The 13673-nt window shown below is 39.9% G+C and overlaps 3 protein-coding genes across 9 annotated transcripts in view; 2 read left to right on the top strand and 1 right to left on the bottom strand.

Moving 5' to 3' along the window:
• Positions 1-24: 24 nt before the first annotated feature.
• On the bottom strand, positions 25-4450 carry LOC138616378 (cell division cycle-associated protein 7-like). The gene is made up of 9 exons (XM_069690619.1): positions 4430-4450; positions 3407-3520; positions 2715-3047; positions 1942-2037; positions 1680-1832; positions 1441-1584; positions 907-1056; positions 384-520; positions 25-183 (listed from the first exon to the last, which is right to left on the bottom strand). Exons 1-9 carry the CDS (start codon positions 4448-4450, stop codon positions 138-140), a joined length of 1194 nt encoding a protein of 397 aa, XP_069546720.1. The 3' UTR covers positions 25-137.
• A 493-nt stretch (positions 4451-4943) lies between these two features.
• prr13 (proline rich 13) lies at positions 4944-8448 on the top strand. The gene is made up of 4 exons (XM_069690591.1): positions 4944-5031; positions 5967-6021; positions 6147-6619; positions 7940-8448. Exons 2-4 carry the CDS (start codon positions 6006-6008, stop codon positions 7985-7987), a joined length of 537 nt encoding a protein of 178 aa, XP_069546692.1. The 5' UTR covers positions 4944-5031; positions 5967-6005; the 3' UTR covers positions 7988-8448.
• Positions 8449-8962: 514 nt separating this feature from the next.
• Positions 8963-13673, top strand: part of LOC138616549 (poly(rC)-binding protein 2) — an 11996-nt gene continuing 7285 nt past the window's right edge. For 4 of the 7 annotated variants that reach the window (XM_069690930.1, XM_069690929.1, XM_069690928.1 and 1 more), the window contains exons 1-8: positions 8963-9185; positions 10617-10745; positions 11778-11801; positions 11908-11940; positions 12281-12397; positions 12498-12629; positions 12812-12940; positions 13174-13248. In XM_069690930.1, coding sequence (XP_069547031.1) covers positions 10677-10745; positions 11778-11801; positions 11908-11940; positions 12281-12397; positions 12498-12629; positions 12812-12940; positions 13174-13248 — 579 coding nt within the window. In that variant the 5' untranslated portion in view covers positions 8963-9185; positions 10617-10676. The remainder of the gene's footprint in view (positions 9186-10616; positions 10746-11777; positions 11802-11907; positions 11941-12280; positions 12398-12497; positions 12630-12811; positions 12941-13173; positions 13249-13673) is intronic. The other 3 variants (XM_069690932.1, XM_069690931.1, XM_069690927.1) reach the window with 2 other exon arrangements.

Below are 13673 nucleotides of genomic sequence, written 5' to 3'. Positions count from 1 at the left end.
ACACAAAACAATCAGTTGGTCAGAAACAAATTTATTTGTTTAAAATCAGAAGTTGTGTAAGTTTTACCAAGACTAAAACAGAAAATCTTCAAAACAAAATAAAACCATTTGAACAATTGTTCCCTCTAGTGTTGAAGTCACATCTCTACATCGTCCTCCCCACTCTTCAGTTTGTTACGGAGGCTGAAAGGACAGAAATACAGTTTGTTTTAGACATTTTGTTGTGACTTTTTTTTTTGGTCAGTCGTTAAGCTGGCCTAGCAGACTACTAAACATGCTTTTGATATATCTTAATAGATCCAACTCCGGGACTGAATGACGTGCATTACCCACCTTCAACACCTTCATTTATTAAATTAAGCCTTAATAGTGTTTTACCCCACCTGCTGAGGTAGGAGTGGACGTCGGAGAAGCCGTGGTATTGAGCCAGAGGGAACAGGATGCCGGTTGGGCAGCAGCCTTCACGCTGACGACAGAAACTGCAGTTGCAGATGCCTCGACAGGCAGGGCACTTCCACTCCTGGGGAGAAAAAAAAACAAATGACAGGAGGTCAGAATATAACACTGGTCGTTCTCCTGAAGTGAAAATTCAACCGAATAAAAGCAATAAATTGTTCTACTAGATTCACCATTAGGTCACAGGACACGCTAAATGCTATTTTCAGGGCCAAGGTGTAAACTTAAAAGTTAACCAATCAACATAAAAAATAAAATATACTACAGTCTTGGTCAAATGTTTGAGAGATAATATCAGATATTCTCATATGAACTTTATAGATACACAGTATACTATATCTCTGTCTCCCTGGCCCCCAAATCTCTTTACATTGCTTTGTTAAGTAACAGTGTGCAAAATGAGTATTTGTTTGCATGTGCACAGGTGTGTTGGTGCATCAGCAGTCTGACCGGATCAAGCAGCGCTTTCCTGACATCCTCTCCGTATCTGTTCCTGAGGCACGGCCCACAGAACTGACCCTGAATGCCACGACAGTCCTCGCTGCGGCAGAACGTCTTTGTGTCGACAGTTTTCTGACGGCACTGATGACACGTGGAGCCCTGAGAAAACACGCGTACACGTCAGCTACAGGTAACGTGACACGGTATTTTGTCACGTTTGCTGTCAAAGTGCACCATCTCAACATCGGCCATATTTGTAGGCAGGTTTGCCGGGATGGTCTGACTAATTTGGATATTACAAGAGATGAGACGAGGATGCCTATTCAAACCAGGCGTAAATGAAAAGACCTGTGGATCAGATGTCCCTATCAGACTGCTTTATGTATCCAGATATAGATCACACGGTGCAAATGGGGTCGGATTTGATTAATGGTCCCCGGTCTAACTGACTTGGCTAACAAACTAACCTGATATTGGCAAAAACAATTCAATATAATCTGTAATCTATTGAAAAATAAACAAAAAGTGCAGATGTAAACTCACTGTGACACTGTTGTACACTTTGACAGTGATGTTGTCGGCGACCAGCTGAATTTCATCCTCTGTGATGTCTTCCACGGGACGGATAATGTGAGGCTTGCTCTGATTAGGTCGTGGGGGGCCACGCCGCCGTGGAGCCCGGCGTACCTGGGACAGATGGCAAAATCCATTTTTTTAATGTTCATATGTATTTGTTCCCAGTGCTTAAAAACAACCGGTCACTGGTAAATGACAGAACTGACCTCCAGCAGCTCCTCCTCCAAGCTGAGCTCCACTTCTACTTCCTGAAGTGTTGAAGGATCCTCGGTTCCCCCCATAGACCGGGTCTGTCTGCGGGAAGCCCGATTCGGGTTCCTCCTGGACTCTCCTCCTGTCGCACCAGAGCGCGGCGGATGCTGCAGGACAGGTTGGATAGAATCAACTCAGAAAAGAAATACAAATATTCATAGGCGAATTTTGAAGAAAAAGAAGAAGATGGTGGCACTTTTGTTTCGGCATAGTCACCGAACTTCGATCTTTTGTCTTCCGTTTGCCTGCTTGCTTTTTCAGAAACCCTGCACCTCCTGGCATTTTCTGCAGGTCTGCCATCAGCTGACCCAACTGTTAGAAGAGTGAGAAAGTAAAGAGGGAAACAAATGGCAGATGAACATCATGAGTCATTGTAGAATGACAGGTTTGCTTGCACTTGAAAAGTATTAGTGCATTTCCCCTAATATCAGTTCCCTGATCTTTTCGGTAGTATTCTCTGTAGTACTTTCCACTACCCGCCCGCTGCTCTACACTTCCAAATATAACTTTCCCTCCTGCTGGCACAATGTGACAGGCTGTTGAGGATGATTTGATGTATATGCACTGGCAGACTTGCAGAGACTTTCAAGTAATTCCACGTCAAAATGCTAAAGAGCCAGTGAAGTTTCAAATCAGTGATGTTCAAGTCAAGTCACAAGTCCTTAGTTTATTTGATCAAATCTAAAGTTGCGATATTCATAATTGGACTCAGATTCCAGTTGTGTCTCACGTCCGCAGCCCTGACTTTTATTGCATATTTCTACTGCTAACAAAAAGAGTAAGAAAAGTGGAATAATGGCGTGAAGCAACAGGCAACAAATGTACAGTGAGAGTGAACTTTAATTTTGTGTGCACCCTGTGGATGTTTACCTATTGTACCCTGGGTAGTTTTGAGCACTATTTATTCAAACCCCTGCTTTGACTGTACAACAAGAGTGTCACTTTCCAAACAGCACTGTGCTGCGTGTGGTTCCGTGTTCCTGATATACCATGACTTTGTTGGCCTCGATGTTCTGCTTTCTCTTGGCCAGGAAAGTGTCTTCCGCTGAATCCGATCCACTCTCCTCAGACGGCCGCACCACCGCCGTCTCCTCATCCTCATTTTTCACATGTCTTTTCTTCTTTGTCCTGCTGGTCTTTCTTGGCCTCTTCAGCCCTCTGCTTTTTGTCCTGTGCTCTTCCTCCTCTGCATCCTCATTATCAGTGGACTGCAGCAGAGCCAGCCTCAGCCTGAAGGGTTGCGCAGCAACAGACGGTTTAGATGTGGCTTCAGGCTCTTTAGGGGAAATATCAGACTGGGCTTCATCTTCAAAATTTGAATTCTAATGATTTTGAGGGAGGAGGGGGGGATTATTTCTCATTTAAAGTTAAAACTTCCAAAGGTTTGCATCGTAGTTTTCACAGTGGAATTGATTTGTTTTTTAGTGAATAAAACCCCAAATAAAAAGCACAGTCTGTCAGCTGTACTGAGGTGAAAATGAATGACAGGTCACTGCAGGGCATAGACTTTACATAAAGGTAATACTCTTAGTTTGAAAACCTTGTGTCATAAAATTACCAAAATGCCAAGTCACAATCATATCCAAGACTGATGGTTTCTCTTTTATATGCTGCATCTGGAGATGTGCCCTGAGTGTCTAAACCATAAAAAATAAAAAATAAAATAAAATAAAAAACATACCTTATCTTTGAGTTCAATGTCAGAAAAGCCGTAAAACGTCTCGTCATTTTCAGATTCCTCTGTAAAAACATGAGCTAGCGTCTTCGTGAGGGAGTGAATTCCTGCAACTCCCGCCTTGGGACAGATATATCAATATAATTAGCTTCATTATATTGATGTGTGGTAAATATTTCGCTTAACATATAAGTAATAGTGGGTTACTTTACCATTTTAATCTGACAAACTTGGACTGCGGACGGAGGATTTCCCACTGCGCAGCTGCGCGTCCAATTAATGCTTGAAAATCAGGTGCGCGTGTTTTGGGGCTTTGAGCAGCACAGATACACAGAATTATCCGGGGTCACTATCCGCTTTAAACCCCGCCCTCAAGAGGCAAACTAAAATAAACACATGCATTCAAAAAAAAGTGTACCTAAACGGGTCAAAACAGTCGATGTGAAGAATACATATGACTTTAGTCTATAGTAAAAAAAATATGTAATTCAAAAAAAATGTTGAAATGTCAGTTCATCCTCTGTAAGACGTCGTGACAATCAATATGCCCAGTTGTAATATTTCAGTGTGGATCGATCAAATCTGAGTTCAAGTGAAACTCTCTATTTCACGTGACTTTAGAGAACATTTTGACTTCAAAAGCCGTCATTTTCAGATAATTTTGACCTATTTAGGATTTTTTTATTATTATTATTATTATTATTTTTAGCAAGGCAGAATTGTGACACATGAGCCAATACTTTTAAGTTACCAAGATATTTTTTTTTGTCATTATCATTCCTAACATTCAACATATGGCTGAGGGCTTACAATAAAGTTTAGAAGTACAAACTTAATATTGTATCTGTGGCCCTAAAATGCCGAGTCATTTGTAGGCAGCACTTCACCTAACAGATGATATTCCTTTACAGGAGATGATTATGTTTGATATTTTGTTCACGTTAGCCCGTTTTTGAAAAACAGTGGGCCGTGTCTTGTATAGGTGTGTGGCAGTGGGAGTGATGCAGAAACATGGGGAACTCCTCTCACATCAGCAAGACTCATATACATGTATACGTCATTAATGCTATTATATGCAGTTGTGTTTTTCCTGCTATGACATATTATTATGTCTGTGGTACCTCTTGGTATTAAATATTGATTTAGTTATTTCAGTCAAATTTGGGTTTTTGTTATTGTCGTTAAAATGAATTTGATTACAGCTCTTGAAATCCGTGTATTGCATGCGGAGCTGTTTATATAATTGTTGATCCATGATCTAATGTATTTATGTGTTACCATAGAGTATATGATTCACTGGTAGAAAAAAAAATAGTAATATTAGGTCTTGTGTGTGTGTGTGTATATATGTGTGTGTCATGGGAGGACCCCCTGACTTCTCCCTTTAAATAGTTTTACTGACAATGGTTGGGAGTAAATAACATTACAATTGCCTTTTGTTCAGTAGAAACTAGTAGATCAACTTTTCATCAAAAGCCAGCTGGACTTTTACCATTACGTAAACCCTGTGCGTGACATGGGCGTGGCTTCCTGGTGTATTTCTTGCAGCTTCCGGGCAGCTCAATGCGGAACACAAACACGAAGATCTGTATCGCTGACAAACTTCACGGGACCCAAGGCAAGTTTCTGAGGTAAACCTATGAAACCTGGGTATTGTCGTACAATTATCATATGAGTGACGTTTGTGGACCAAAACTAAAAACGTCAGATTATGCAGACCTGTTTCGTGTTGGTGTCTGTTAGACCTGTAATGGGTAGTTAAATGGAGAAAGTGTTTGACCACAGTTTAGACATCAAGTTCTGACACGTCGTTGTCATTGATGCATTTATTTATGTGAATAAATAATTGTGTTTTAAGTTGGGGTTTTTTTGTCCGTTGTTGCAATCATGTTTTTAAAAAGAAATAAACACCCCACATAAAGCTTTTGCAATTTAAACACAGTCTAAGAAAACGGACCGCCTTTAAATCCTACCTGTATGAAGGGTATATTGTTCAGTGATGTTCATTCAACTGTAAAATCATTCTGGAGGCTTTAGTTTGTGGTGATGTTGAATAAAAGTGTGATACAGAGAGAATTGATTTTAGATATTTCATTCAACAACCACTAAATTGCATTTATGAACATATTTTGATGGTGAAAAAAGTGTTGTGACTGGTTTGAATCAAAAAGGACATACTCAAGAGTAGAGCTGGGCAATATATCAAGATTATATCAATATTGTAATATGGCATAGTTGTTGTCTTTTCCTGGTTTTAAAGGCTGCATATACTGTAATTTTCTAAATCAGACCGTTTTATTATTTGCCTTTTTCTAACTAAGTCATTATAGCTATTATTATATATATATTTTTCCCATAAATTTTCCCTGTAAATATATTGTGAAAGCACCAATAGTCATAATATTGTCATAATATTGATAACGGGATCAAAAAAAGTTATATTTGATTTTCTCCATATTGCTCAGCCACACCAAATGCTATAATATAAAGTGTTCTTACAACCCTTTTCATGCAATTTTATTTCATTAAATGTTTACCTTGCATTTATTTTTCCCTGTTTCACCAGGATTTTGTGTGAGAGCTGGTCGGGTCAGTACACATCACCATGTGGCCAAATCAAGGTGGGATATCAAACATAACAGCACAAAATATATGTATATATTTTTTTTACTTGTTTTGAATGTGCCTTTGTGGTATAGGTGTTCTGAATTATTATGTTTATATGTGTGCTCCTATCTCTTATTAGGTCCTCCTCCTCCAGTGGGACCACCAAACCCTGCCTTTCCTCCTGCCTACAACCCTGCATATCCTGCTGCCCCTCCACCAGGAGTCTTCCCCCAGCCTCCACACCCAGCATACCCACCTGGCCAATTCCCAGCTGGTATGAACCCAGCAATGGGGCCAGTTGCACCTCCAGGGGCCATGCCTTATGGAGCTCCTGGAACTCATCCTTATCCTATGGCTCCAGGTGGATATCCAGTGGTCCCTCCTGGAGGTGTTCACCCAGGTCCATACCCACACTCTCCGAAAGGGGGTCACCATAAAGGCCACCACAAAGGCCACCATAAAGGAGGTGGAGGGTTAAACCCCATGACTGGAGCTTTAGCCGGAGGATTGGCAGGAATTGGAATGGGGCTGGTCGGACACAAAGCCAACAAAAAGATGAAGAAGAAGAAGATGAAGAAAGCGCACAAGCATGGCCACCACAAACATGGCAAGGTGAGATTGGGTTTAAAGTCAGAATACAATGGCATGTAAGCGATGTTAAGTATATATGAGTTGTTTAAAATTGCCCCTCCTGCAGCGAAATATTGATGCCAATATGTGATTTAAAAAAGGAAACTTGAGCCAGCCCACACCCCTCTGCCCCAGATCTCCAACTTCGTGTCACTTAGTGCTGGATACACACCCTACACTAGTAATGCAGGCATGACTCGGTGAGTGCAAAGTGCAGCACAGCTAAGAGAAGCAGTACTGTTCAGAATCAGTGTGATTTTACATTGTATTTGGGGAGGAATATAAATTAGTATTACTAAAATTATGTTACAATAGGACAACAAACACAAATAAATCACAAAACTATTCTGAGACATGATGATGGCTTGTATGAGCACAAAATACTAAAGCGTTCCAAACATATTTTATAGTGCAACAACCACAGAATCTGTCGAATGCTTTCTTAGATAAACAGCTAATTGTTTGGTGGATAAAATAGTGAAAAATGCCCAAAATGTTGCAGGTGATTTTCAAAATGTGACTTGAGTTTTGTAATTTTTCCTTCAAAAAGATTTAAACTAGTTTATCAGAATTCATTTGTCCTTCAATATATACATTTTTTTCAGCTCTACTTAAATGCCTCTTCTATGACAAAACATTTGCTGAAGCCAAAAGCCAAACGTCACAAGGCTTGATTAGTTCACTGTAAAACATCTCTTAACATTACAGCACTGCTGTAACTTTGCAGTAAATATTCTGAGCGCACAACAATATGACCTCAGTTTAAAGCAGCTTAGCCCTCTTTGAAGTTCAGCCAATCAAACACCCCATTAGTACTAGACAAGAAGTGAGGTGCAGGATCTGTTTTTAGGGCTACACTGGCTTGACATTGTTGAATGTGTTTGAGCCTAAACATTGACAGCAGTGAGAGTAGCTGAAAATCCACATTTTCAGACGGTACTTTGACACCCTGTGCAAGCACTTCAGTTCCTTAAAGAAAAACCAAAAGCACCTGTAATCTAAAATTAGCTCAAGTGTATATGAATTTATTTCAAGGTTTAACATAAGTGTCAAATGAGTGTCATGTACTGTGATGGAGTGACTAGGCAGGAACATTTGTAGGCACATGATAAAGACGATCCTTCCTCTTAAATGTCTTATGACTCCTCTACTTTCTGAATAGTGTCAGGTTATCGTCAGTCTTTCACCTAGGATTTCTTTGAAAAATGCTGCTTGAAATTAATTAAACGTCTGTTTGTGTTTAAAACTATAATGTCTTTGAAACTATCAATACATATATAATCTTTCTCTGTTTCTTCACAGTCCTCCAGCAGCAGCAGCAGCAGCAGCAGCAGCAGTAGTAGTGACTAAGACTGAGGCCACCAGTTCAACAAACAGCTTTCACGGCAATGCTGCTTTCCAAAGGTGCAACCCAACTGTTAACCATAAACACACAAAAGTCTCATCACTGTTAACAACGTTTCAGCAGATTTACAGACCTTTACCATATCTCGTATGGACTATTTATGACACTATAAATGCACACACAAGTAATTGCTGTAAACATCACCACAATATTAATCTGTATTGCCTTTTCACCATGTCTTAAATTAAAAAAAAAAAATGTCTTTTCTTATTTTGGCAGTGTTTATGTTCTGCAATTTCTGTAATGTCTTAAATAGTAAAAATAAATACACTATTTTACAACCATATGAAATTGGATTAACCTTTTGGTGGAGAATCATAGGGATACAGACTGTAAATACTTGTTTTTGATTGATTATATTTTTCTAATTTTATGTTCACTACTGCACATGGCTGCAAAAACAAAACATTATTCTCCATTGCTTTGTATTTGCATCAAATGTAATGTATTATAATAATACTGAATTAATCTTACTCAATAAATGGAATCTAAAGAAAAAGTAACCTACGTGTGTGTCATTCCCAAGACAGTGAATACATTTACAAAGCTGCAGTAAACATTACGCCCACTAGTGGCTCCCTGACTGAATATTTTATTGAAGTTTCTAAATATGAATATATATTAACAATGGAAAATCATAAATGAATCATAAATAATTCTTTACAAATTAAACACGAGGGCCCGCAGTTATTTTTCAACAACGTACCTTCACCGCTGAGAGGTTTAAAAGTAATGTAAAAAATAAATATTTTTTTTTTTTTTAAACGTTTGTATCGTACGCAGTAATTATTTATTTGTTTAACGATATCCTTTCATATAAACTGCCATGTTGCAATATAACGTCCCCCTTATTTAATGCGCTTCTGAAGCGACGGGCTTTTCAGGCAGTTTTTGGGTCAAACCAAACGCCGGGCGGGAGGGGGAGGGTGTTGCGCGTGTGTGCGATGGGTGAGAGGGGAAAGTTCAGGGGTTATAATTGTGTTGTCTTTGTGTAAAGGAGCGGAGCTCGATCTCGCATCACTCTTCCCTCTTCCCCGAGTCCTCTCTAAACTCTCCCCCGGGTTTCTACCCTCCCGAACCTCTCCCCTTCTACCCTTACAACCCCAACCCTCCCCCCCGGTCACCTACCAGCAAACGAGCAAGGTGAGTTTTAGATCGATGTGTGGTGTGGGTGGTGGTTTTTTTTTTCTGTTTTTTTTTTTAAATATATATATATATAAATATATATAAATAAATATATATTTAGTTGTTATGATCAGAAGTAGCGGAAAGAAATCGCGCCCAAGCAGCTAGCCGCGGCTAACAAGGCCGCGCGGTGATGAGCACGCAGTCTCCGCGCAGAAACGATTTGGCTTAGCTTAGCTACCTAGCCGCGGGGAAGTTTCATTTTAATGTCGCTTTAAAAATAATAATAATAATAATAATAACTACCCTCTGTTTGGCGGATGTGCTTAAATGAAGGATGACCCAACTGTTTTTTGTTTTTTTTGGGTGCAATTTAGGCTACCGACATCTGGTCAGCTGTAAATAACGTTGACGACTTAAGATAGCTAGTTCTGCTAAGTAGCGCACGCATGTTCCATTCATTTCCCCCCTGCTCGGCGAGCGGCTACATGCTACGCGGCTAACTTGACTTCCAACACTTCTTTTAATAGTTAAAATAGTTGAAACCAAAACAACGCCGTCAAAGTAAGACGTTTCGTGTCGTCGTTTCGCGTTGGACGCGTTTGTGTGTGTGTATATGTGAGAAAACGCAGGTCTGGACTGGTGACGGGAGGTGGAAATGGTCCACGCGTTTTGTTGATGAACTTAGATTCGTAGCTAATGATAAAAGCATTACAAGCCGTATGTGGTTTTTTTTGTTGTTGTTGTTGTTTTTTTTCCAGCTCGCATTGCGAATAGATTCAACGCTAATTTCACTTGTTTTGGAGATGGTAGCTTGGATTGGAGCAGCGTGCAGGTCCGCTCAGCAGAAACGAGCCCATTTGGTTTCTGGTAAAATCGTTAAAAAAAAAAAAAAAGCGCCAGTTTTCATAATTAGCGTTTATGACCTAAATATGTAATGTACTTATTGATTAGGTTCATGTTTACCCCTGGAAGGGAATTCAGCCTTTAGATTTTTTTATTTATTTATTTTTTTCATCTAACCTCACAAATTCAGTCAGAGCTTGTGCGAAGTCGACTGTAGCTGAACTTCAGGTTGTTTGTTTGACATATTTAGTAAAATAATTGCTCAGTGAACTTGGTAAATGGGACCCAGAGGCAGCATACTTTGTGTATTGTTGACATTTAAGTCTGTGGTCTAGTAGTAACATTTCTGTATGCGGTGAGAGTACAGTAAGGGCATATGGTTCTCCCAATTCTTAACATTTCAGACAATTGTACCTAAACCAGTGCTAAAATGTAAACACTATAAAGTGTACTGTGAATATCCCGTTAGACAGATATTTATGTTTTACCTGGTTGAAAGGCCACTTTACATAAATAGTATTTCTTTTATTTACCGCGTTACAATTCAGTCTTTGTGCATCTCCTGATTTATAATGTATGTATGTGTTTGTCCGTGTCTTTTAGATCTATCTCGGTGAACAAAAACCCCAGTTCTGTACTAACGGCTGAATTGCAGGTGCAGTTATGGACTCCGGTGTGATTGAAGGCGGGCTCAATGTCACCCTTACTATTCGGCTGCTCATGCATGGCAAGGTGAGGTCACCCATCAGCTGCTTGTGTCGACAATCTAATAGCGTATGACGTTTTATTTATGGGAATGAAGTCCCCCGGGGGTGTACAAAGGGCAGGAACTTTAATGGGATGGATAGATGTATTGCCTCAACGACGGGGTCCTGTATCTCAAAGCAAAGTAAAAAGGTGTTTTCACTTTCGTCTCTGCTGGAGTTCCCATTTAGGAAACTATATTTACTTCATGCATAAATGTGTTCTCGCATTAGATATTTTCCAAATTACAAATAAGTGCAAAAAGGACCATATTACCCTTGTAAACTAGGCAGTGATACCCATTTTACCATCAAATCGTGGAACTGTCTCCCTCTTCATCATTCCTCTCTTAATCATTACATAGTAGCTTAAATGATCAATTGCTAATATGAACACGTGTCTATACATCTCATCACCGTCAGACACAGTAACATTTACAACCAGGAGGCATTAACATTGCATTTTCCATCACTAATGCATTCACTTTTCGTGACAGAAACATAGCTGCACACTTGTTGCATCCTGAGTCAGACAGCAGCCTGTTGTTGTAATGGTGGTTTTAATGCTGAGATGTCACGTGTCAAAAAGCGACTGCTCAAAATCAGACTCAGATGGTTTATAATGCGGACTTACCAAACTGTAATACATCGGGGGCGAAGTGATCTTTTAAAAGCTCTGCAAACTTGAAGCATCTTAAAAACAGGCTGCAGCACTGGAGGAGCATCAGCAGCCCACAGACACTGTATGCTTGGTTGGGTCTGACTGGTCAACAGCACCATCTTGAGTCTGTGTGGGAGACAGACTGCCTGTGGCAGAGAGCTGGCAAAGGGGCGATGGATCAGGCTGTATTTTTCTCAATTTAAAGACCACCAGTTGAATCATTTGTCATGTTTGACCTCCTTCAATCAGCAGCAGAACAACAGGACCGTACTCAATTATGAGGGTTGATTACATAACATTTAAAGTGTTAGCAAAAATGATCAATCAGCCTAAAGGGATTTTATCTGTTTTCTATTTTAGGAAGTTGGAAGCATTATCGGGAAGGTAAGCTGTTTTTTTAATAAAGTGACAATTTTCATTGTTCATCATTATTTGAAGATTTATCTGTCTCAGTTGTTAATGAACTTTTGGTGTGATTCTCTGCAAATAGAAAGGTGAATCTGTGAAGAAGATGAGAGAAGAGGTGAGGTCTTTTATATCCACTGCATTGTTGTAATAATATATAATAAACTTCTTTCATATAGCATTTATTTTTGCAAAGTTACATCGTGCTTAACACAAAAAACAATTAAAAATCAAAGAAAAATGGGTCATAAAGTAGGGGAATAAAATGAAGTATCCTAAAAGTGGGATAGTAAAACATAGCAGCATATCAAATGTTGATAAAAGTGTACATACTGTACAATGGTATGTAATATTATAGTTACTAATTGGCCACATTTGGTATATTTGCTCTGTCTGCCTTACTATCAGAAGGCACCAGATTGCTTCTTTCAATTCCTTGCTTTTCTCCTTGTCTGTAGAGCGGGGCTCGCATCAACATCTCTGAGGGCAATTGTCCTGAGAGGATCATTACTTTGGCAGGTCCCACCACTGCCATCTTTAAAGCATTCTCCATGATCATTGAAAAGTTGGAAGAGGTAGGTCCCAATTACACAGACCAGAAGATTGGGAGGTCAGCAGTGGAGAGCCCAATGCCAAACTGGATTAACCCAATTTTTTTTTAAATGTTTTTGTCAGGATATAAGCAGCTCAATGACGAACAGCACGGCTACCAGCAAGCCCCCAGTGACCCTACGCATTGTGGTGCCTGCCAGCCAGTGTGGCTCCCTCATTGGGAAGGGTGGCTGCAAGATCAAGGAAATTCGAGAGGTGTGCCTAGTGAACATCTTGTAATGTAAAACCTAAAAAAAAACCCATGATGTGAACTGTAATCCCCCCAGCTTTAGCTGACTGTCACCTTTCTACTCTAATTTAGTTATAAGGAAACACCAATGACTCTCACATTGTGTTTTGATTTCTTATTTCATTTCTCTCCATTTGTGTGTTTCCAGTCAACCGGTGCTCAGGTGCAAGTGGCAGGAGACATGCTCCCCAACTCCACGGAGCGTGCCATCACCATTGCTGGCACGCCCCAGTCAATAATTGAGTGTGTAAAGCAGATCTGTGTGGTCATGCTTGAGGTAAGTGGACTCTGAATGGTGCCCTGTATTTTAATAATGTAAGAACTTTCGGCTGCTATGTTTTGAATTTGGACAGGGGATGTCCTGGGCTGATGATGTAGTGTTTTAATGACATTGTTAAAACACTATAGGACTACACAAACTATTATGCTGTTAATGTCTTTCATCTATAATTACCTACACACAAAAAATGAACCCAAGACAAAACTTGACACACTTTGTCTCCCGTACAGTCTCCCCCTAAGGGGGTAACAATCCCCTACCGACCCAAGCCTTCAGGATCACCAGTCATCTTTGCAGGCGGACAGGTACATATGACCCTCCAGAGGGACACGGGATGTGTTTTGTGGTTTAATAATTCCCATTTATTGTGTGCAATGCATATTTGATGATGCATTGTTTTACATGCTTAGAAATGTTGATGTGTGATGAAAGGCTACTCAATTCAATAGAGTTTATTAATCCCACAGGAGAGGGGGGGGGTAGATTTAATAATGAACAATCCCGTGTTAATATGAAATAACGAGATCCGAATATTGAGTTAAAAGAGTAGCTGGGGAAGAAGGAATTTGCGTTAAGAAGGTTGCAACAGGAGCTCCTGTGCTAATTGTTTGGAGTATGAGCAACTTCAGTTACAGGGGCCTTCTCATTGAATGATTCCCCAGAGTTTGTTTTATTGTTTCGAGCATTACGTTTCAGAAGTGAAGTGGCCTATTTCCCTCTACTGTTGGTC

The sequence above is a fragment of the Brachyistius frenatus genome, unplaced genomic scaffold, assembly GCF_029030835.1.
Source record: "Brachyistius frenatus isolate BFR_SWC_R1_liver_20210118 unplaced genomic scaffold, ASM2903083v1 Contig_10, whole genome shotgun sequence".
NCBI lineage: Eukaryota > Metazoa > Chordata > Actinopteri > Embiotocidae > Brachyistius > Brachyistius frenatus.
This window is presented reverse-complemented; position numbering and strand designations above follow the sequence as displayed.